Source organism: Melopsittacus undulatus, chromosome 10 (genome assembly GCF_012275295.1).
Source record: "Melopsittacus undulatus isolate bMelUnd1 chromosome 10, bMelUnd1.mat.Z, whole genome shotgun sequence".
In the NCBI taxonomy this organism is placed as follows: Eukaryota; Metazoa; Chordata; class Aves; order Psittaciformes; family Psittaculidae; genus Melopsittacus; species Melopsittacus undulatus.
Window position 1 is genome coordinate 22,732,584 of NC_047536.1, and position 24,680 is coordinate 22,757,263.

General features: G+C 50.4%; 1 protein-coding gene across 4 annotated transcripts in view; it reads left to right on the top strand.

Moving 5' to 3' along the window:
• Positions 1–1,926: 1,926 nt before the first annotated feature.
• The window catches only part of CBFA2T2 (CBFA2/RUNX1 partner transcriptional co-repressor 2), a 62,054-nt gene continuing 39,300 nt past the window's right edge, over positions 1,927–24,680 (top strand). For 3 of the 4 annotated variants that reach the window (XM_034066908.1, XM_034066911.1, XM_034066910.1), the window contains exon 1: positions 1,927–2,002. In XM_034066908.1, coding sequence (XP_033922799.1) covers positions 1,975–2,002 — 28 coding nt within the window. In that variant the 5' untranslated portion in view covers positions 1,927–1,974. Of the gene's footprint in view, positions 2,003–23,950; positions 24,301–24,680 lie in introns of those variants that run through there. The other variant, XM_031047645.2, reaches the window with a different exon arrangement.

The window sequence follows — 24,680 nt, forward strand, 5'->3', positions numbered from 1 at the left end:
GGTGTGCTCCTCTCAAGGGTGACAGGGTCCCCTGCTCTCAGACCATCAGGATCTGGAGTTCATCCTCCCTTCAGGACCATGCCCATGCACCAGGTCTTGCCCACTCCTGAGAAGGAGCACAAACAGCCCGTTCCCTGCTCACACCTCACTGTCTCTGTAGAAGAGACTTGCTGGAGGAGCAGCAGGATGGCCACATCGAAAACATGAGCTTCCTTCTGTGCGGAAGTCACATATAACCATGGAAATGTTCCCAAAGCCACCGTCCTGAGCTCCTATGCATTTCATCAGCATTGAGCTCTGCAAGATCAAGCCCTGCATATACCCCATCCTGCCACTCTGCAGGTATTAAGAGTGTTATTTAGCATGATCTTCTCCTCTTTGGGGTTTCCCTCTGCAGCTGTTTCATGTTTAGAAACAAAACATCAATGCAGACCCTGTGATGAAGCTGGTTTGTGCCCACCATGGCTGTACCTGGGCAACACCAAAGCTGTTGTACGGAAAGGAAGATGAAAAATACATTTGCTTCAAAGCTTTCCCCAGCACACTCAGGGCTTGGCTTTGTGCTCCCAGCCCTCCTCACCTCCTCCTAGTTCCGAGCAATGACACTCCACACCAGGGCATGGCCTGCCAGGGTCGTGGTGCCCATGAAGGTCAGGACACAGAGCAGGGCAGCAACAGCCCCATGCCATCAGTACAGCGGTTCCCATCTCCCCCTCCATGCTCCAGCATAGGTGAACCTCAGGCTGTGGATGGCCAGGCAGCCTGGGAGCTGCTCCCACCATGCTGGTGAAGCCTCTGGTGGAGCCCAGCCTGATGCTCCCCTCAGGGCTTCAGGGGCTTTGCAGACCAGCTAAATTAAAACCAAGCTCTTATCAGCACCTCACACAATAGCCCCTTCTGCTTCACCAGCACGGATTTGGCCGCAGCAAGGCTGCAGATGACACTGAAATGAAGTGGTGGCAAACACAGGCCAGAGCCAAGCTGCAGCCAGCATGGCGGGAGATAAGAACTGTGTGTGGGATGCAGGCTCTGGCAGACAGAATGGTGCAGGGAAGCGCTGGTGCCTCGCAAGGGGAAGAGGCAAAGCCACAAAGTTAAAACAAGGATGATGAGGCTGGATGGATGGATGCTCCTGTCATTATGTCCATGTAAACCTAAATGTGGTTTCCTGTGGCCAGTTGTGGAAAGGCAGCAGCCCATGGGAGATCTCACACACAGAGCTCCCTGGCCAAGGAAGCCAAGCCCAACCATGAGAGCTTGTGGCAAGGCTTTCCACAGAAGAAGGACCATGGAGTTAGTTGGTCCTTGGGAAAAGGCCTTTCAATAGACAAACGCTTCTAAGAGCAATGGAGAGAGACTTGTTACCAAGGCTTGTAAGTGACAGGACGAAGGACAGAGGTTTATACTGGAAGAGGGTCAGTTTATACTGGATTTAAGGAAGACAGTTTTGGTGAGATACTGGTTACCAGAGAAGGTGTGGGGCATGAAGGTTGGATGAGGCTTAGAGCAACCTCATCACAGCACAAGAGGTCCCTGGAGATGATCTCCAACATCCCTGCCAATCCAAACCGTGGTTCTCCATGTCCCTTGTCCTGCACCTCCAGCACCCCCCGGACAGCCTGGATACCTGACTGAGGCATGGGGCTGCGGGGAACGCCATGAGGCAGCCCGGACCCTCAGAGCACAGCGCAGGCTCAGGTGCTGTAACACGGTGGGGAAGCCCCAGTGCAGTCGGTGAGGTGATGGTGGGGAGCCCCAGTTAGGCTAAAAATCCATCATTAAATCCATCTACAAAGCGTGCCCTCAAAGCCACGCACCCCGCTCCCCCAGCCGGCCCTGGGCCCGGCCTCCCGCAGCCTTGCCGGGGCGGGCCGGGTAGGCCGCGCCCCCGGTAGCGTCACGGCGAAGGGCCGGACCGGGCCGGGCCGGTGGGGCCGCGGCGGGGAGCGGGAGGAGGCGCCGAGGAGCCGGGCGATGGTGGGGATCCCGGGCGGCTGCCAGTGTAAGAGCCGCGGCGGGGGGGAGGAGGCGCCGGCCCGCTCGGCGCCGCTCGGACGGGGGCGAAGGGCCTAGCGGGGCCGGGAACGGGGCCGGGCGGCGGCGGGGACGCCTCGGCCTGGCCGGGCCTCGGGCGGCGGGAGGCGGCGTGGGGGAGCGGGGGCAGCGCTGGTGCCGGGGGCCGCGCTGGTGCCGGGGGCCGCTGCGCCCCGCTGGGCTCTGCCCGCGGCACACGTGTGTGTGTTAACTGCTGTGGGGCAGTGCGTGTCCCCCCGTGCGGTTCATTGCCCGCAAAGCCGTGGGCAGCCTCGGGGAGCCCCCATCTGCGAGCCCAGCCCCGCGGGTGTGCTTGGGTTCCGCGCTGGATGGGGCTCCGTGACCCGGCGTGGGGCAGGGCTGGGGTGTGCAGCCCCGCGGGCACACAGCCCCTTGCTTGCGAGGAGCAGGGCAGCGGGCTCGGCTGTGGCCGGACCCATAACGTGCACTCGGATGGGCAGTGAGTGTGTGTGTGTGTACATGAAGCCCGTTTGTCACAGCATCCTCTGCCGTCTGGGCTCGGGAAGGTGAATAACTGGAGTTTTCATGAATTTCCCAACACAGGAGGTTTATTACCAGAAGAGTTGCACTCTAAGCGATGAGGTTGGCAGGAGAGCAGGGTAGATGGTTGGTTAGCCTGTGCCTCACACCATTGTCATCTCCTGACCGTTTTTCTCACCTGTGCTCGTGCACACAGCATTTGTTTGTCCACAGGCTGGAATGGACGGTCCTGGGCTGAGGAGAGAGGTACCAGATGGAGCTGCGATGGAGGGCAGCCTGCATGGGCCATTTGCACAGTCACAGCCTGTTGATAGGTCATAGTTCAGTGAAGGGAGAAAAGTGGTTAAAAGCACATCCCAAAGCTTAGAGGAAATGAGGGAATTTTGAAATGAAGTGTGATTGCTCATAGGGAAGCAATGTAAAGATAAATGCTGATGCTGATGTGGAAACCACCCTGAAAGCTGAATTCCCGGTACTGAGAAGGAATTACCAAGTGTTGGAAATGGCAGAGGGTGGACAAATACTGTATCACGCTGCGTAGTGCAGGTTGTATGGAGATGTTCAGAGTAAGGTTCTTATCCCTTAAGGCACGTCAAAGCATGTGGCCTTCGAACAGTCAGTGGCCCAGGTGGCTGCAGCGGGAAGAGGGCACAATGGTAGATAAGTGGTAACATCCCCTGGGTTTGCAGAACACTGGTCCCTGGTTGATGAGCTCCTAATCTCACTGCTAGGGAGGTCTCTTCATTTTGTCTGCCTTGAAGAAAAGGCCCCACAGAAGGAGGTTGGGTAAGATCATCTGCTTTAACCTCCCTGTCCAGAAGTCAGCCCTGTGTGTCTGATCCCCTTTCTCTCTGCTCCCTTTGCAGTGGCAGTGGAGAAACAGGGGCTTCTGGTGGTGATTCATCTTCCCAGCCTTGGGCACCTCTCTCTGGATGAGACAGATTACATGCTGGAGGTGCCTGGGCTTTTTCATTGACTGCAAGGGGAGCCCAGGATAGCAGCTGGCTTAGACTTTGGCAAGGAGGGGTTTAGATGAATCAGATCCCACTCAGTGTGTCTGCTCATGGTGTATGCAGAGACTGATGAGATTCCTTGGCTCTCTTGGAGCACTGGGAGGAGAGACAGGCCTTTGAAATCCTCCTTAGAAATAACTGAAACTGAAGGAGACAGTGATGTTGTGCCTAGAGCCATAGCCTCACCGTGTGTGTGTGTGTGTGTGTGTGTGTGTGTGTGTGTGAAACCAGTGCCACTCTCAGGTGTGAAACTTTCTGCAACCTTGGACAAGTTGTTTGACTGTTTCTGTCTGAATTGTGACAGGAAGAGACAAATATGTATGTAGGTGCTCAGGTTTACAATATTTAACCATGTCTGAGATTAGGGCTTGTCATCTGGGTCCTGCTGACAGGTCTGAAGTGCTTGCACTGACTGTAGGCCAGCAGGTACAGCAAAGGCCATAGCCCCTGGCAGAAGAGGATGACAAGTGCATGCGATGCTTTGGGTGATTCAGCAGCACCTACAGCATCATTTCTTATGCACTTTTAGTATGCCTGTGGTTCAGCATCCATTGGTGAAGTGCTAATGAGTGAGCCATACAGCTGCTTTTTAAGGATAAGCACATAAATATGGGTTACAGCCTTCAGCAGTTTATAGCTAGAACAGGAAAGAGTGTCCTGATAGTGCCCTTTATTGAACAGGCTGAAAGCTGGATCACTTGGTTCTTGGGCCTAGTATTTGCCTAAGAACACTGTTGAATCTTATCTTTGGTCTCAAGAAAGTGAATAGTCAGCTGTAAACTGCTAATTTTCAGAAGCACAAATGATATGCATTGCTTTGGTTATCAGCCCAAGGATTTCTGCTCTACTATGAAGACAGTTGCTGCTAGTGTCAGGAGGCTGCTTGATTCCTTTGGCTGTGTGTTACAGAGAAGTGGTTCAGTGCTCAGTGTGAAACTGATGATCCAGAAAGACAGAAGAAATGTGGGGCTGCTTTGAAACTTTGGGATGTTCCATATTAGTTTAAGGCACATACTAACTCTCATGAGCATGCTTGTATTACATGGGTACTTCCAATGGGCAGAAATTAAAATGGGTCTTTCAGGAACATAGTCTTGGTTTTCATATGCTGTAAAGTAAAAGGCTTAAGGTGTTAACTCTTCCCTTGCACCAGTGTTCGGGAGGGTGAAATAAACCGGCTTTTTTAAGCAGTCAGAGAAAAGAGAAGGTTTTTGATTTGCAGCTTCTCTGTGGGTAGAAAAGAGCATGTACTTCAGGTAGAGCTCATGCAGTTGACTCTTAAAAGCAGGACTGGAGTGGAATAGTGAGCTGAGTACAGTTTCCATCAGGCTGAGCTGCCAAGGCTTTGCAGCTACCTTGAGATGTTGCCATAAACCACTGGAGAGGGGGGGAGGACTGCTTGGGTTTCACTTCTGCTGGCAAGAATCAGAGGTAAACTCTTGACTTCAGAAGAAGGGGGCAGCTGTAAAACTCAGGAAGGTGAGAAGTGAATGTGTCTCTGATGTAGCAAGTCCTGGAGGCAGCGCTTCTACCCAGGCTGGAGATCTACCTGGACCTCTCCCATATGGAAAACCACCCTCCTGAAGGCACTTGTCCAGCCAGTGTCTGGGGCAGAAAACTTCCACGTTGTCCCTGTCACCTTCCCATCCCTCCCATATCCCACATGTGTGCACACCCGTGTTTGATTCTGTTATCAAGGGGTGATGGTCATCATTTAAGCTGTGTTTGTACACTCCATATTAATCAACCCTGACCTTAGAGCACAGCTAAAATGTTTTTTACTCCATTTCATGTTCTTCTACAGAAAAGCACTAACTTCTACAAGTAGTAACTTATTTGGCAATTGGACTTTGAGGTCAAAATCTGCACATACGTTTTCCTCAAAGGCATGCTTCGCAGTCTTGGTATATATAATGTAAAGGCAGGGATTTTCTCCAGCGTAGATTTATGTTGGTATTTAAGATAGTAGCTGATAATAGCCCTCAACCTTGGCTTACAAAGATATTTTCAGAACATAAATGGCATGTCCATAGGAGACACTTTGAAGCTTTTTGAGTTATTACAGAATGGTTTTGAATGGAAAGTGTAGCGGGTTCTTTTTGTGGATATCATATAATAATCAGATGAATACTTTGTGATTGCTTGCAGAGCTACTGCTGCTTGTCTCTGAGTGGACTCTGTAGACACACCAGTTTGTTAGCATTGATACCAGAGCTACTGCTGCTTGTCTCTGAATGGACTCAATAGACACACCAGTTTGTTAGCATTAATACCAGCTTCTCCCTCAACTGTGTTTAATCCTCATGATCACTTGGGAATTAGTCTGTCACTTCCTAATAGTGCACCCAGTTGCTGTAGCAGCAAATTCTTCCAAATATGTCACCAGGGATGCTCCCACCTGGTTTTCACATGCATTTTGTCACAGCATTTCTGACAGGAGGCAGCAGGAGGAGGAGAAAGAGGTACAAAATCCTAATGGAAAATGAACAGGGAGGCTGTATGTGCTTGGTGTGTGTGTGAATAGGCTGGGCTGGCCAGGGACTGGTCTGGGATGAGCAGTCACCGGCACTTGTGGAACAGGGCTGGCAGCCGCGCTGGGGAGCCCATTCAGGGACGCTGCTGACGCCAGCAAAGACTTCCGAGTGGTAAGCACACAAATGCTAAGCCAAATAACTCATTACATCTGGGCTATCTTTTGTGTCTGCTAGCCAACACATATTTGCTTTATACTTCTGAAGTTGTGCATCCTGCCTGCGGACACTCTTTACATCTGGCTGGAGGTGCTTGAGCAAATGGAGATGGAAGAGGGGCTGTAGTATGGGGTACATCTGTATGGTCACATATGGTCCAGGCCAGGCAGATGCTCGTGGTTGCCTGCTAGGAGCACAGTCAGCTTTCTTTTATTATGTGAGTACTGTGGGATACAGTATTTTGTGGCTAGGTTCTTGGGAGCAGACGTTTTGGTGGGTCTTTGTTAAACAGAAACTGCATGTAACACTTTTTAAAGGATGGGTATTTCTCAGCCTGTGGCATTTCCAGGTGTGGATGAGATTAATTTGCTTATCTTAAGTGATGGCAGGTAATTGCATGTGAGGGGAGGGCCTGGAGTCAGGATGTTAAAACACAAAGCAGTCAAATGGCTCCCATCTTCCTCCCCTCCCCTGGTGGGCAAGCTCTTTTGCATTAAAACATCCTGTCTAGCAGATCTTCAGGGAGGAATCTTCCCTCCTCCTCCTCCTCTTCCTGATTAGGTTTGGTGGGGGCCAAGGAACCATTGACTATAAAACGCTGTACATGAAGGGATGGAAAAAACCTTTGAACCATTTGCCTTCACCCTGGCAGTGTGTCCGTGGGTCAGTTATGGGCTTTATCTGCTGACATATGAGGATCTCTGACATTTCTAGCTTAGAAACAATAACTTGCCTTATCCGTCCTCATGTTTTTCTAATTAAAGACAAAGCTTGGTAAATATTTTTTAAATGATTGAATTTCCCAAGGATGGAAAACACATGTGGGGAGTCAGGCTGGCTACATCCAATGCACCATTCCCACAGTGGCCTGCGGAGCCCGCGAGTGCAAAGCTATATAGTTAGAGCTGTGGGTGACAGGTTTAGCTGGGATGATTGGCACAGGATTTATAAACCCGAAGGGGATTTACTTCACCCTCCCTCTTCTTCCCCCTTCTGCCCCCTCCCCACCCCGACCCCCATCTCAGAAATAGGAAATTGGGATCACATTAAACCCTAATTGGTTTGGCTCCAGAGCTAGTTCAGTGGCTGCCAAATAGTTAATTTATTGCGTGAGAGTTTGGCCATGTGTTGAGAGGCAAATTTGCTTCAAGCAAGGGATCTCTGTAAACTCTACATCCGTCCCCGTGCCAGGGCCTGTTTACAGCAGCACCGGAGCGCGGTGCGGGAGGTGCTTTCCATCCCCATCCCATTGCAGGGCAGCGCGGGGGGGACCCTGCTGCTCGCTCCCCAAGCCAAAGCGCTTCCAGGAATAGTTGCCTAAAAGAGCTTCAAGCAGTTTGAGCTGGACTTGGCGACCAGCGTTTGGAAACCCCTGGCTAGATAAGATGTGGGATGCTCTCAAGAGAATAAACGCATCTATTTGGGAGATAGCAGCAGGCCTGGGCTGTCACTGCAGAATGGGGCCAGGTGAGGAGTCCCCGGGGTGGCAATACAGCTTTTCCTGGGTGAGGTGAGGAGGGCAGACAGGAAGCAGGCGCATCTGGCTGCCTTCCCATGGCCCCACAGAAGCCCTCCTTGTTCCTGCCCTTCTTCCCAAGGTCCCTTGCCCTGCGGCTGTTGGACATCCCGAACTGCTCATTGCTGGCTGTTGGACCCGAGGCACCCAGTTGTGTTTGGCTCCTGTGAAGTGTCTGGGAGTTGGGCTCCAGCAGAAGAGCTTGTATGGGCTTGAAAGACGAGCAGCCCTCACTTAGGCCATGGCCATCACTGCATTCACTTGAAAGGGAGTTATTTGGTTTAAAGAGGATGCTGCAGCCAGAAGTTAAGACTCACTGCTAATACAGCTCTGGTTTTGGAGTATGATTTGAAAGAGGCTGTGCAAGGAATAAATCCATGGCTGCGGCATTTTCTTTCATTTCTCACTGAGCTAAATAACAAACTTTGTGTAAGGGAGCTGCTTCCAGCTCTGAGGCAACAGAATTATTCCCGCTGCGCTCAGCAGTGCCCTTTCTGTGTCAGCTGCTATTTCCATTGTGAACTTGATACCTGAAAGCTCAATATTGTGACCCTTTAATTTTCAGCTGCTAAAACGTACCATGCGAGTTGGCTGAAAGGGAAGAGCTCAGAGGGGAACTGGAAATAGTTAGGCTGTGGGAGCAGTGTGTTTCTTGGGGTATTTCTTAAGTGCTGAGTGTTGAGGAGAAATTGGTAGGTAGCAGCAATGCACACGTCTCAATACTTTTCCTTCTGTAGCTCTCACTTCCTGGGATGTAATAAAATCCATTAAGTTCTATTTATGATCTAAGGCCCAATATAGTAATAGTTTTATTTGGGTAATTGTGGCTGTTCTCCCAATAATCAGAGCACTGAACACTTCCAGGCTTACTGCAGAACCCAGGCTGTGGATTTAGAGGGGTACAGTTTGGCACAACCAAACGCTAGCCAGTTTTTCTGAGGAGTCAGAGGGACATCAGCTCAACAAGATAAAGCCTGGATCAAGCCTTTGTAGGAAGGCAGCTCCTGCCCATGGCTGCCGTGCTGGGGCTGTGCTTCCCTGGATATGCCAGCATGGACCTGCTGGCAGGGTTAGGTAGGCTAAAGGGAGACAAACTGGACAGGTATAGGAAACAAACAGCAGTGATTTGTCTGGGAGAGCATCTTTTCATCCCGAGATCTGAAGCAGGTTAAGCTTTCCTCAGGGAAGCACTCCCCACTTGTGTGTCTCCTGCCTAGTTTGAAATGCAGCCATTTCCGGGATGAGCTACTGTAATTACTTTAAAGTACTCCGTACTTCCAGCACTGTTGGCAAGAAGGAAGGAGGAATGCTGCGCTCCATCGCCAGACAAAATAGACATCAACAACTGGGATTCTTCTCAAAGAGCGGATCTATCTTCTCTGCCATTAAACCCGAGTTGGATGGAAGCCTCGTGCCCATTTTGCTTCCGCGGTGTGAGCATGGTGTTCTGCAGCACACAGCCCCTGTTCACACGAGGATCGAAAGCAGCAAATTCCAGCCAGAAATTCTTTCTAGTGCTTTGCTTTCCTTCTGCTGTTTGCTTCCCTCTTCACACTCCAGATGCTGATGGAGCACCTTCCTGTGGTGACGATACATGCTGTACTTGATGTTGTGCTGAGAAACTCATCCTCGGGAATGTTCTTTCAGTGCATTCCCCCTCCTGAACTGTCACAGAGCAGGAAGCACTGAAAAACCTTCAAGCCAAGCTTGAGATCACCTGTGTCAGCCTAAACATCTACCTCCTGTTTGAGCCTGGGCACGTACTTAAGTGTGTCACTGCTTGTGCCATGGCTGGATGCATGAGCAAGCTGATGCATCCAGGTTTCTACCTTTCTGAGCATTCCCTACTCCTTTCTTCTTCCCTTTCATAGATGAGAGTTGTATTAAACTTGATCTCCTCATCGTGGAGCCATCCACTTCCCAGGACTGATTTTTTTTTGCCAGGAGATCTGCTTAGAGATGGAGAGAAAAGGCAGCAAACTTGAGGATCCTTCCCAGAAAAAATACATGGAAAATCTATGGCAGCCATGAAGCAAATTATTTCAGCAGATTAGGGAGGGCATCCCCGGGTCCTTCACAGAGCTGGAACGGTTCAGAGCTGTGCAGTGGGGAAGCACAGAAGCAGGAACAGCTCCTTAACCTGGTCTCTGCTGTCATCCCTGCATCCATTTCTCCAGCCAAGGCACCCCTCACCTATGAAGCTGTTCACAGAAAGGAGAGGTGGCTATTTAGAGACACAGGGAGCCCTGCACCCACATTGCCTTTAGCATCACCATCCCTGCTGCCTGTATCTGACAGCACCTGCTTGGCCTTGCTGTAGTTTTCCACCACAGTGCTCTGACAGTGTTCACACTTTTCCTCCTTTTTCTTGTTGAACATACTTGTCTCATTGAACAAACTGATTTCTTACCCTGGGTAGCATTGATTTTAGGAAGAGGAAAAATAAACCCTCTTTGTGCATGTGAATAGGTAAACAACTACCAAAGCACACAGATTGCTGGGCAGGATGTTTTGAGATGGTTCTTTATTTGCCTGCTACCGGTTTTAGTTAAATGTTGAGGCTTCGGTCACTGCAGTGACTGTGTTCAGCAGGTTTTATTTCCCATTTAATAATTACAGCAGTTTCCCTCGAGCCCTGTACCTCTAATTTAAGCTAAGCTTGAAATAAAGTCAATGGAATGAAATTTGTTATCTTTTTATGGTAAAATATGCTCACAAAAATAACATTTGTAGACTCAGTCACTACTCCTGAATACCATTTACCACATCTTGATCCTCCATCAGTGCTGATGACTCCTGTGATGGTGTGTGGACAGTTGAGCATCAGAGACCAGGGTCTTATGCAGAAATTCCTGCCTTCAGTCTCACAGGTACCACACAAGATAGTTTGGTCGGCATAGTTTCTCTGCTTTGCCTTTTGCAGGTGTCAATAAGATTGCCTCAGTTCCCATGAGCACTGCACCTTCACTGTCCTGCTGATGCTCTTGGTGGTGTAAGGCAGCCTAGGATGTCCTGGAGAATCCCAGACTGGTTTGTGCTGGAAGGGACCTTGAAGCTCATCCAGCTCCAACCCCTGCCATGGGCAGGGACACCTTCCACTGGAGCAGCTTGCTCCAAGCCCCTGTGTCCAACCTGGCCTTGAACACTGCCAGGGATGGGGCAGCCACAGCTTCTCTGGGCACCCTGTGCCAGCGCCTCAGCACCCTCCCAGGGAAGAGCTTCTGCCTAAGAGCTCATCTCAGTCTCCCCTGTTCTGGCAGGTTAAAGCCATTCCCCTTGGCCTGTCCCTGCAGGCCCTTGTCCAAAGCCCCTCTCCAGGTTTCCTGCAGCCCCTTTAGGCACTGGAGCTGCTTTAAGGCTGCACCACCCCTGGCAGTGTTCAAGGCCAGGTTGGACACAGGGGCTTGGAGCAAGCTGCTCCAGTGGAAGGTGTCCCTGCCTGTGGCAGGGGTTGGAACTGGATGAGCTTTAAGGTTCCTTCCAGCCCAAAACATTCTAGGAACAACTGAGGTAAGGAGGAGCCAATGGACAGATTCTGCCTCTGCACATCTGGCACGCCAGGAATTCAAATCTGTCACTGATGGTGCTGGCCAAATGTCTGTGCTTCCCTGTGCAGCAGCTCCGTGGATGGAGATGCACCTCTTCACACCTGTTTTATAACACAGAAGCAAAATATTTGGGGCATCCAAATAGTTTATACCCCGACAAACAAATCCTGGCAGTGGGAGCGTGAGTTTCCATCTCATTTAAGCTGCTGGCAAAGCCCTGGTAATTCCAGTCAGTGATACAGCCCAGGAATGATCCCTCGACAGGACTGGTTGTGTCATGTCAGAGCATCACTGCGTTTTCTCAGCAGTTGCATGCTTATACTTGAGGGTAAAAGAAAGTGTTGAAATGTCAGTTCGTTGGGTTCTTTGGTGCTGGAGCAAGGTCTTGTGAGGTCAGAAACAAGTGTGTGTACAATGAGCATAAAGGGGATTTCTACACTTCAGTTGTAATGAGGAATTGTTTTCAAATAGCCTTATTGTAATGCAAAACCTGGCACTGATTCCCAGTCTGGCAGAGGCTTGAAGGTTCAGCTTGGAGGTCACCAGCTCAACTGCAGCTCAGTGTGGCTTTGACGAAGTTCCTGCTGTCTCACTGCTCTTTGCTGGTCTGTATGAAATCAGCTGATGGTTTTGATCCACTTTCTTGAGGGCAGGTTGGCTACACCATCCATGGGCAGCCTCATTTTTGGCTTGCAGGAGGGGTGCTGTGAATTGGAGAGATGGAGTTGGGTGAGCTGGAGATTGTGGTGTCCTCTTGTCTCCTCCAGCAGGCAGAGGATGGGGCATTTTGTTGAAGGGGTGGCACTCAGGTCTCAGTAGCCATAGGAAGTGTGCCTCCACTGCTGCTACAGGTTTATGGTGCCTTGCAAACAAGCAGGTCTGCTCTCTTGCCTCCTGTTACATTAAACTGCTTGAGACAGGTACTTGCAAAATTGGGTTTAGAAATCCATCATCCAGTCCCACAGACTAAAGAATGTTCTAGTAGGGCTTTTATAACATAATTTATCAAAGTTCCCATAGTTTCCTCATTAAAACAGGATCATCCCTCTTGGATTAGCTGTTCTGCATGGGTCAAGAAGACAGCCACAGTTCGTTTCATAGTCAGCTTCTGCAGGCAGAGATATACTGTGACACAGCAAAGGTAAGGGGCAAGCTGAGTGCCCAGGAGACATGGGGATACAGGTGCTGGGAAACGGGATCCAAGAGGAGCTTTCACAAATACTGCTTTGATTGGACTTGGCTCTTGAAAACATGGAAAAATTTTAGTGGGCTGCACCTCTAGCACCTCTCATTCACCACAGAGTGGTTTGTGCTGGAAGGGACCTTAAAGCTCATCCAGTCCCAATCCCTGCCACAGGCAGGGACACCTTCCACTGGAGCAGCTTGCTCCAAGCCCCTGTGTCCAATCTGGCCTTGAACACTGCCAGGGATGAGGCAGCCACAGCTTCTCTGGGCACCCTGGGCCTGTGGCATCTCCAAGATTCCTCCTGGTATTGAACAGCCTCTGTTGTTGGTGAGAACCTGGGGGGTGAGTTTGCAGCTTTGCTGTGTGCCAAAACAAGCAGGCAGCAAAAACCTTTTCATTTGCACAAGAATCTTCTGTAGTCAACACAAGTTGCCCCTGCAGGCTTCTTGAACCAGTTCCTGGCAGTTTGGCTCTGCAAGATCTAAATTTTGCCCTCAATTTCTCTCTTTTCTTCCAAAACTTTATTACATCTTACAGCTTTTTTCCCATATGACTGGGATTCTGAATGAGGTTCAAGTCATCTAAAACTTGCTGCTGACTCTAACAAATAGCTTCTTTTCCTGCTGCTGCAGTGTCCAGACGTTTGGAGCCTATTGGGAAGTGGTTTTATTTGGATTTTTTTTGTCTGTCTCTACAGTTTGTAATCACATAGTTCCATATTGTTGTGTTCTTAATAGAAATATTGTCATCACTGAACAAGGACTGTCAGGAAAACAGTGGCAAGGAATGCTGAAGGAGCACTGCTGGTAAGGTAGATGCATTACACTGCTGTTTAGTTGTAAGAAGTCCAAGGTTCTCACCAACAGCAGAGGCTGTTCAATACCAGAAGGAGTCTTGGAGATGCAACTGCCACAGGGTGCCCAGAGAAGCTGTGGCTGCCCCATCCCTGGCAGTGTTCAAGGCCAGGTTGGACACAGGGGCTTGGAGCAAGCTGCTCCAGTGGAAGGTGTCCCTGCCCATGGCAGGGGTTGGAGCTGGATGAGCTTTAAGGTTCTTTCCAACACAAACCACGCTGGGGTTCTGTAATGGTTGGGGCATCTCATGGTGCTCTAAGCCCTGAGTAAGACCAGTGTGTATCTGTCACTCATCTCCTGCACACCTTCAGGGTTTTTGTGGGGCTGGTCAGTGGAGAGCTGCTGTGGACATTAACTGTACATAAATGAGCCAGGCTGAACTCCCTCAGCATGCAGCATTTTGAGTGACTTGGGCTCAGAGCCACCAGATTATTAACCCCAAACACAGCATTTACAATCCAAATACTGCTGTAGCCTTAAGTAGGGCAGGAGCTGCTGTCTCTGATCTCCCCTGCACCGCAGGCAGGTGTCTGCCTCTCCCTGCAGCTGCTCCATCTGCAGCAGCACGTGGAGACGGTCAGACCGTCACCAAAACACAGCTGGGAAAGGTTAGAGCAGCCCCACGTGGAGCTGGGTCACCTGGGCAGGATCACCAGGATACACATGGCTTCACATCGGCTTCAACAATGTGTTGAGGCACCGAAATGCAGAGGAGCTAAATGTGTGCTCGGTGGGGTTTGTTGTTTCTTCTTCCAGTAGCAAAACAGCCAAATCAAATCAGCTCTTTCCAGAGTGCTGCCTTGTAACCTCCTGTGCCATCAAATCCAGCTCCACTTTGGAGCAGCTTTGCTGACAGATCTCTCTTGTTCATCTCCTGCTGCAGGTTTTTATTATTACTTTTTGAAATTAAGATGTCTCCACTGAGATTGGGGTTTTTTATAACTCATGGTGTAGGAAATCAAGATTTTTACAGCTGTTGAAGTTTCATGCTCAGTAAATCTGAGGTTTGCGTTGAAAGTAATTCTTGACCTCTCCTTTTTCCCCGTGTTCATGTTAATTCAACATACAGACATTTGACTTCCTAGTCTTGACAGTTGCCTGAACCCGTACATCCAATGCAGGGGGTGGAAGACATCTGACTTCTTTGATGTGATGCTCTTTTCAGTCTATTGAAAAATCTCTTTGAACTGTCTCAAGTGCTTTGCAGTGTTATTTCCCACCAGGTCAGTGGGAGCAGGCTGGGGCAGGGGTGCTGAGCATGCATGAAGTGAGCAAGCATGCTGAGCACTCACTCTGCTTCCACAAGGAGCTTGCCAGGAGGAGCAGGGACGAGCAGGTCTGCCTTTCTGCTGCATAGAAATTATAAGGGATGTGATAACTCCTGTCCCCTTCTGTAGGGATGGTGTCAAGTGGATGTAAAATGCTTGGCTCCAGGGCAGGAAGCTGCTTGATAATGGTTTTCTCCTGAGCACTTACATTGGAAAAATAAGTTTTAGGAACTTTGCATGACTCCTTTCTCCCATCCCTCTGACTCCACTGGGAATTTCATTTGTATTCCTGCTGGAAAGCACTTAAATGGCCAAGGAGCAAGTGGAGATGTGCACCTCTGGGTGAGGTGGGTCACCCAAAATCTGTGCTGGGGGCAGCAATGGCTGAAAGTGTTTGGTACAGACATGGTGGTGCTGGAGGAATGTGGTGCCTCCAGCAGTTACAGCTTTCTCTCTAGCTGGGTTGGTATCAAGCATGTTAAATCCTAGAGGGTTTCAAGGGTGGGTGCCCTGTGTGCTTTGTCAGCCTGGTTTTCTCTTGCTGTTTCTCTAGGAAATAGCTGTCTCTTTGAGACTTGATTTTCTGTACCTGCTGTGTTCTGTTGAATGAGTTTGTCTCAGACAAATCTTCTGATTGAATCATTCTTCTGTTGGAAAACAGTCATTTATCAAGACAGAAACTTTCCCTGGGACCAGTGTGTGCTCAGGGATCAAAAACCACCCTCGGTGCCCTGTAATTGTATTGACTAAACTGCATAACGTGCCCTCAGTAAATGTTTGCTGCTGTGCGCATGGTGCTTTGGCATCCTGGTAGATCACTGGCTGCTTGACCTTTCGCTGTCCTGATGGCTCCTTGTTTTGTGTAAGTTGTGAAAGAGGGTTGGGTTTTGTGTTTAGTTTTGGTGGTTTTAGTAACCATATGGAAGGGGAAAGTTTTAAATCCGGGTTTCACAGGATGGGGCTGTTTCTGCCTCCTGCTTGCCTGAGCTTGTCTCTGCTTTCTGGTTATGGGCTGTGGTTTCCCCATTGCTCAAACTCTCTGGTCACTGGTGGCTGCAGAGAGGAGGGGGCCTGATCTGGGGTTATGCTCAGGGGGGAGGATGTATCCTGGTGGGTGCCAGTGGATCCAGCAGCACCACCAGACAGCGCTATGGTCCCATGTGTGCGCTTGTTGGGAGGGATGGGGCCACCCTGGTGTGACTGTGAGCTGAGCTTGGCTGCTGACCCTTGGAGGAACAGTGTAATGGGAATGACCAGAGATTTGGAGCAGAGGAGAAAAATTCATGTTGGTGCCTGAATATAGCTTTTCATCCTCTTAAAATTCTTTTGTCCCTTTGAAGTGTGAATCCCAGATGCTGCACAAGTCTTTTTCCAGACGTGGCCGTGCTGCCTTGCTGTGTATTTTCCACCAAATTGCTGGATTACTGTTTTCTTTCTGGCCTTTGCATTTTTTCATAGCTTTAACTTTTGTCTGGGTGTTTTTACATGCCTCAGACTCATTCCTGTCTAACATACCAATGCGAGAACTCCCACGTGAGCCGGCGTCCCACCAAGCTATTGCATAGGACAGGAATGCTGCCTTTTCTTTCCCTGGAAACTTGTAAACATGAACTTCCTGTTGAGAAAAGCTGTAAATCTGCAAATAGGCTCTGCTTCCGACAGGAGAGGAAGGTAATAAAATAACAGGTCCTTGTTCACTGTGCCTGGTCTTCCCTGAGCTGCATCTGGGCACCCCAGGGGCAGTGGAAGTGCAGAGGCACAGGAGTGATCCTGCTCCTTGCTCCTCACCTCTGGAAATGAGTTTTTCCCTTTATTTTTTCCCTCTTTACGCACCCAAATACAGATGCAATCCTAATAGAAGCCAGTTGGAGAATCACAAAGCCCTAATGACTCTCAAATGATGCTTTATTGCTTGTTTTCCCCTTTCTCCCTGCCTCTCCCACCACAGATCCAATCCTTAATTTCAGGGAGTTAACTCCATCCTAGATCCAAACCAGACATTTTTGGATACTGAGCACACCAAATCCTGGCAGCTGTTAGAAGACTTTGCACGTTACCACCCATGTCACTTAATCTTGCTGTTATTTCTACCTCCAAGAGGTAGATGCACAACCCACCCGAGTTGTTGGGTTTCCCCTTTCATGCCTAATGCTTCACTCTTCTGCATTTCATGCAGCAGCAGCAGCTCATGAGGCTCATCCCACGTGGTGCTGGGGGCTCCTCTCTGCCTTGTTTTACCTTATGCCTCCCAGCACCAAGACAGGAGTGCTCACAGCTCGGTGGGAGGAGTGGCAGCAGCACATGCAGAACAGCCACGTGGTTCCTCATTCCATGTGGGTTTTGAGGCTGGTGCACACTTTAGTTCTGTGTAGGCAGCAGAGGCAGGTACCAGACAGCCAGGCAGGAGGATGGAGCCAGGAGGGGCTGGGCTTTGCTCCCAAGGAACAAGGGATGGGACAGGAGGAAACGGCCTCAAGCTGCACCAGGGCAGGTTTAGATGGAGCTGAGGAACAATTCCTGCCCCAGAGGGTGCTCAGGCATTGGAACAGGCTGCCCAGGGCAGGGCTGCAGTCACTGTCCCTGCAAGTGTTCACACACCATGGAGAAGAGGCCTCAGTGCCATGGGTTAGTGGTGGCCTTGGCAGTGCTGGGGAATGGTTGGACTGGATGAGAGTAAAGGGCTTTTCAGCCTGGTTGATTCTGTGATTGTAGGTGGCTGAGCTTTTGTGGGTTAGGTATGAACATGCTGATCTTCAGGATCAGCTGTGGGAAATGCTGGGGCTTCTCTGTGCTATCAGAGAAGTGGAGGCAGGTGAGGGGCTGGGAGATGGTGGAAGCAGAAGCAAGGCAAAGTTAAGCATGGTAGTGAAAAGGGAAGAAAGATAATAGAAAGGGAGAAGTGGATACAGGACATGGAAACGAGGAGCAAGAGACAGGCTACAAGGAAGATATGGACAAAGGCTGAATTCTCCATCAGCATCCCATTCCCTAACCCTGGTCAGCGGAGGGCAGGGGTGAGCTCCAGCCCTTCCCGGCCTGAGCCCTGCTCTCCCCTCGCTGCTCCCTGGCTGCCTGCCCCGAGCGGAGCCGCAGCCGCAGCCGCTCCGCCTGCCGGGCACATGGCCGCGTGTCAGCGGAGCCTCTCGCCCTGCCTGCGCCTGGGTGGCCGCGCTGGTGCTGCTGCTGCAATCTAATCGCTCCCAGCAGTGCTCCTGCATCAGACTTGGTGGAGCCGGGAGCGCAGCCCTGGAATGCCGGGCCAGGCGCGAGGGGCTGCACTGCCTTCTCTCTTTGCTTGTCCTTGCCTCAGACCCACCGTTTCTTAGGTCCAAAAGGCCACAGGCAGCAGGAGCCTGCAGGGGTGGGCTTTGCAAAGGAAAATGTTTGGGAAAATAGAAATAACCCCCCTCCCCACACACACAACCCGTTTAAAACGTGAGGTTTGGTTGTTCGGTGGGGCTGGAGGGAAGGGAATCCTGGTCAGGTTTAGCACTGAGTGGAAGGCTCTGCTTCCAGTCCTGGAGGGGTGGGTTTGCTGGGTAAAAGGAACAAAATGACTGAGGATTGACTGAAGTGTCTTAATCAGAGGTTGTAGTTTGGAGAAATTTGGATGTTTTGAATGAAGGTGCCAGCTTAGTGACAACTCATGAATGAGGAAATAACTCCTTCAGTTGTGTGATGCTAGGACGTGGCTGGGCAATGACATGCGGTACCAGCACCCAAGAGCACTCCCAGATGCTGCAGTCTCAGGGACTGGAGGGGAGGGAAGCTCAGGATGAGGTGGGGAAAAAGCTTCCTTTAAGAGTCCAATATAAAGAAGGAAAAGCTGTTATCACGGGAAAAGCCACAGCCTGCAGGAGGGAAGTCACTGGTCGAGGGAGGTGCAGGAAATGAGCTGAGGAGTAATGACCCTGCTGTAGAGACGGGTTGTGGATCCATCCCAGGCATTTTATCACTCCTGGTTCTGATTGCAAATGCTGTTCTCTCTGTGACGAGACCAAAACCACAGGTTCGTAGAACCCCAGCATGGTTTGTGTTGGAAGGGACCTTAAAGCTCATCCAGCTCCAACCCCTGCCATAGGCAGGGACACCTTCCACTGGAGCAACTTGCTCCAAGCCCCTGTGTCCAACCTGGCCTTGAACACTGCCAGGGATGGGGCAGCCACAGCTTCTCTGGGCACCCTGTGCCAGCGCCTCAGCACCCTCCCAGGGAAGAGCTTCTGCCTAAGAGCTCATGTCAGTCTCCCCTGTTCTGGCAGGTTAAAGCCATTCCCCTTGGCCTGTCCCTACAGGCCCTTGTCCAAAGCCCCTCTCCAGGTTTCTTATAGGCAAAGTTCTGCTGACAAGTCCTGCTTTGATAAGTTTAAACATGTCCTGTCTTAGTTGTCAATGATATTCCACAGGGCAGGTGAGCAGAGTACTGGGAGCCCAGAATGGTCTCTGACCTGAGACACAGCTCTCAAATCATATCATCTCACCTGCAGAAGGGAGGATTTCTGCTTCCAGAGCTTGTTTGCACCATAAGCACATGCTAAAGGTCTGACCCTGTAAGGACTGGGACAGAAATGTCAGCTGTAGGCAGGTGAGTGGGTTTTCTGAAGGAGCAGGGAGGTGCCCAAGGCAGCTACAGCAGAGACTCCATCAGCTCTGCTTCCAAAGCCAGGAATGCTCCCAATCCAACTTGGGTGTTGTGCAGGGAAAGACAAGTGTGCCTGAAACTACAACTGGAGTGGAGTGGGTGCGTGTATTGGAACAAACCTCTGTCATCAAACAGCACTGCTGGATCTGGAGGATATTGTCAAGCTGCAGAGCTGCTGGACTAGGCTTAATCCTCTGCAGGCTGGGCTTTGGGCTCTCCAAACAGGATTACTCACTTTTTCCCTCTTTCTTTGTTTGGTTTATATACCCATGGCAGTTCCAGAGGCTTGGATCTTTCATCAGAGCAAGGGTGTTAGGTTTAGGAATTGGTTTATTGTCTTGGAGGGGATTTTTTGACAAGTTATCCATTCCTGGGTGGTTTTTCTGTACATATGCACACATACAGCAGGAATAAAGTCAGTTTTGCTTAGGTGTGACAACCAGTAAAGTTTCAATAGTTTCTCTAGGTTGTGCTTAATTCCTTGTTGCACCTTTGCTCCCAGTGCAATGTCTGATCTTAGTTTTCCTGGGTGTAAGTTCTGCCAGCTCAGTTAAGATCAACTTTTAATACATTTCCCCCCTCCCTGGGCAGGACTGCAATGGCACAAAAGCCAAGCACTCCTCCTCCTTCAGGAGGCAATGTGATTAGATTCACTTGACAAATTAAGCTTGTTAGCATCATCTCCCATGTGCTAACTTAAATCATGGCTGTATTGAAAAGAGGATGTTTGTTAAATGTGATAAATTTGCCAGGAATGGAGAGGTTTAAGCTCTGTTTAGGGGGGTGGGTGCCTGCCTCTGTCAGCTGAGCTTGAACTCAAGTCAATGAGCCTGCCCTGCAACCCCAGCAGTGTGGCTTCAAAGGGAGCAGCCCCTTCTTGGCTCCACTGACTTGTAAGTAAGGCATAAAGAAGGCAATAAAATATTTGACTTTCCTGCCAGACCTGAGCCTGGAGGAGGATCCCAATGGGTTTCCATCAGATTCCAGTTAGCATGAATTTATGGTTTCCACTTAGCCTGATAAATGGCTTTGGCTGCCTTGGTTGCATTTGGATTTATTCTTCTGTGCGATGGAAAGTGGTCAGCTTAAAAAGGCAAAGCTTTCCAGAGATGCTGTGAGTATGAGGGAAGCTTCTTTCTGAGGTAAGAACCCAGCAGGCACAAAAATAAAGCTGTGGCATGTCATGAAATATGGGTGGAACAGCAGCGAAATCAGAAGGGGTTCAGGTCTCTTGTGCTTGCTGTGGCCGTGGGCTGTGATAGGCATAAAAATTCCACTGGAAACTGGAAAAATTCTTCAGATTGCCTCGCTTTCCTCAGAAACCACACTCAGCAGCAGGTATCAATAGCTCCCAGTGTTCAAACTTTGTTTGCATCGTTCTTTCCATGGAACATTCCCAGGAGAAGAAAGCAGAAGCAGATTAATGCGGCGAGCCGGGGAAAGCAGCTTGCCCCGTGCTGCCTGCAGTCCTCCTTCCCTCCACCCTAGTGGCCATGTCTGGATTACAAAATCTATCTCAATGCATATCTGGGGGCAGGTTGGCCTCTTGGTTGTATAGAGGTGCTGCTGGGGGTTGGTAGATGATGCATCTTGGTGTCTTCTATTAGTGCATTGCCTGTACTTCCCTCTGCTCTGTTTGCAAAGGCAGTGGCTGAGCAGGACATGGATGTGCCAGGGGATTTCTCCTGGCTTGCTTGTAGCTCCGTGGGCCTCTGCCAGTGGTGAGTTTAGGGATGGGTCATGGTTTGGATGAGCTTAGGCATATGGCTCATGTTTAAGATACAATCCACAATCCTTTCAAAGGCAGTTTTGCAGTGGCTACTAGCAAGAGCACCCAGGTGTCCCCACCTAGGTATTTTTATGCCTTGAGAGCCCAAAACCACACATATATCTTCTTTACTCCAAGGTGAGCCATGAGGTTTGGCATATTCCTGCCCCTCTAGCCGGAAGTGGGGATTTCCTTCCTGAGGATGTTAGGAGTTTGGTAGACATTGGCCTGTGGACACCATGGCAAAAAGTGTCCACAGTTTCATGAAGGTTGATAAAGTCAAATCATTGTGAAGTATAATCAAATACTCAGTGGCCTGATGTTTTGATGTTTTAAACTACTTCAGGTTGTAAAAACAGGGAGAAGATTTATCTGGCCGTGGTTTGACAAATGGGAGTTACAACCCAGTTGTCATAGTTGGGGACAGCTTTTGTTTATGCAAAGTGAAACATTTACAAGCTGTTGAGGTCCTTAAGCTAGAATAGGATTTAAAAAGAAGGAGAGGGAACACGTAGGGCTGATTACCTCTTTCAGATAAACCTCCAAATCTCAGGCTTTCCTGTGTCCTGTAAGAGGGCTTTCTCTAATGATTATTGACCCAGAGACCTGGCAGCTCCCAGGCTGCATCTTCTCTTGGTCACACAACATTCCCCTCCTTTTTTGTGCTCAGCTTTTAAATTCACTGCCTGGTTTCAGGCTGGTTTGGTGATGCTGGGGCAAGGAACAGCAGTGCTTGATGCTGAATGCTTAATGTCTTAAGCCCAGGGCTGTGTCCATCTGCCTGGTGACATCTCCACTGGGGACAAAGCTGCAACATGAGCTTGCCCCTTGCAAGACATCAGAGAATCCACATGAGAGACATCACTGTAGGCTTGACCCTGGCTGGGGAGGGCTCCTGTTGGGGACCGCACAGCGCGAGGCGCCGGGGCACAAACCATGACACACCAGTCTATAGGAAAATAACTTCATTAATTCTGGTGCTCGTGGAGCTGCTGGGGTTCGTCTCCCTCATTGTCTGTGTAATTCAGAGATGATTTTTCCATTTCAAGCTTATGAAATCTCGAGAGCTGCAGCATTTTGCGCAACCTCCATCACAAGTGTCAGAAGCCCCCGCGAGCTGAACTGAACTGAAATGTTTTACTGATGTGCTTTGCCAGCAGCCCTGCCAGCGGGGCCTGGGGTGCAGGAAGGAGTGGGATCTGCCTGCTCCCAGCCGCAGCATCGCTCCACAAGGTGCCCCAGGTATCCGTGTGCTGAGACTTGCCTGAGATTCATCTTGTTTGAAGTGCAGTGTGTGTGAAACTGCTGCTCTTCACTGAGGTTTGGAGGTGGGAGGGTAGCTGTGAATCCTGCCCTTCTCAGAGCAAGGTGCTCATCCAGCCAAGGCTACAGCAGCTGCATGTGCTCCTACAACTGAATAACTGCTGCCCCAGTGCCTCCCCCCAGTTACCATCCAGCATCCTGCCTGTGCTGGGGGTAGGCGATGGTGGCCCATGTGCTCATGAACACATGCCATGCCTGCTCCTAGAATGCTTTTTAATACTTCCTTTAAAGCACTTTTATTTTTCCCCTCCTTTTACAGCCTTTTCCCTTCCTAAAGGGAAGCAGAGGTACCATAAACTCATTAGGAGTAAGAGGCAGAGAAGCAGGGGTGAGGGCTGGGTGGGATGCCGGGGGGCGGTACTTGTGGGTTTATGGACATGGCTTGGCAGTTAGCAGTAGCCTACCAGAGCATTGGGAATGCCATAGAAAGAGGGGTTTTGCTGTCTGTGAGTTAGTAAATGGACCATCACTTGCACACCAATGGTGGAGATCAGCTTGTGTGATTTTGGGGGATTTTGAAGCATCAGCATCCCTCAGCTTGGGTCACGAGAGGTTTTCACTGTCTGGGCAAGGTCCCTGGTTCACAAAAAGTAGCTAGAGGGAGAGGTGGTTTTGCCTGCAGAGATTTGGGAAGAGTTCTATTGAGACCTGAACATACAAATACAGACTGGAGCAGTGAATCCCTCCTGAGCTCTGTGTGCCTGTGCAGGGTCTGCAAGCAGAGGGCAAATGCAAACCTCCTTGGGTTCTGCGGGAGCCTGGAGCGTGGTTTGGGCAGTCCCTGTAGAAATTGCCTGTTCTCCAATGCAGTCCCAGCCAGGGACCCCCATCTGCATGGCCAGGGATGCCGCTGTGTAAATCCCTGTTTCCCCAGCACCCGCCTTGTGGTGAATGGTGCTGGGCTGATGGGATTAGTCTGGGGCCTCCAGTTAATACCTGTTGTTCACACTGCACATCGGAGAGCAGCTATTCAGAATGACCAGGGGGTTGTAGGTGGCAGAGCTGGGTGTTAATGGGAGGGGGAGATGGTTCAGATGTGGCTGGCTAGTGGGTTTGTGTCCTGAGCCTCTCTTGCTGCTGTGAGAACCCTGGTGGCGTTTACTCGCTGTATAAACCAGTTCAGATTTACATTTTCCTTGAACACTTCCTCTTCGATCCCAGTAATATGTTACACATTTAATTGCTCTTCTTTTGAATTTTCGAGTCCTCCTTTGGTACCCTCACAACATCAGTATCTTGTTATCTTGTTGTTGCTTCTAATTGCTAACACATGCCAGCTTTCCAGCGCCACAGACTCTGGCGCTGGGGCTTGGAGGCGAGTTTTACAGCAAAGATTTATGTGCATGGGGGAAACCTTCACAGGATTAATTCCCTCCTTTAGCCAACAGCTCATCCAGATTTCGAAATCGAGGGCTAAGATGAAGGCTGGGTTGCACCCAGCGCTGTGTAAAGGCAGAGTGGGTTTGGGGATGACCCGTGCTGGTGAAACCCTCCTTTCCTCTCGCTGTTATTGCCGGCCATAAACAAATCCCATGTATTTAACAAGTTAATGTCAGGCGGGCTGCGAGGCGCTGGTAGGTGTGTGCTTGGTGACATCAGCTGGCGAGCAGCCTGGCAGCAGCGGCGCAGGCAGGGAGCAGGCAGGGAGCCCAGGGTGTGTGCCTCTAAGCTGGGTATTCTGGCAAGGTGGAGAGCTGGTCTGTTTGGCAGGACCTTCCCATCTGGGATCCATCTGTGTTTCCCTGGAATCGGACAGGCGGCTCCAGGCAGTGAGAAATCGCAGATGTGCGGGACCTGACACATGTCCAGCTAATGAAAGGAGAAGGCAGGCTGGGCTCCGGCTGCGCTCGAAGATCACGAGTGGAGGAGGAGGAGGAGGAGAAGAGCCCTTTTGCTTTATATTTCAAAGAAAATAGGTGTATCCACCGGCAGCTGGATCCTTGCAGCCTCGCTGTGTAGGGTAAGCAGAGAGGGGTCTGTTGTTACAGGGGACTGGGTAAGGCGCAGTGGGGATGCTCGGGGGTGGGGGGGATGCTGAGCTGCTGACGAGGAGCTTTGAACAGCAACGTGGGTTTTGCTGGTGGTCCAGGGAGAGCCTCAACCTTAAGCACAGGTAGAGGGAGAGGGTGGGAGCCTCCCATCCCTGCCTGCCGTCCTCTGCAGTGGCTCTGCTGGGGGAAACTTCAATAGAGGAGCCGGCGGCATGCATAGATTCTGCAGCTGAAAAAACACTCAACTCTCTCGGAGGGGAGCTGCGTTACAGCTCCTCTGTGTTGCTATGGAATGGGTGATTATTATCTTTTCCTGATTTGTATTTTCTGCCCCCCCCCACCTCCCCGT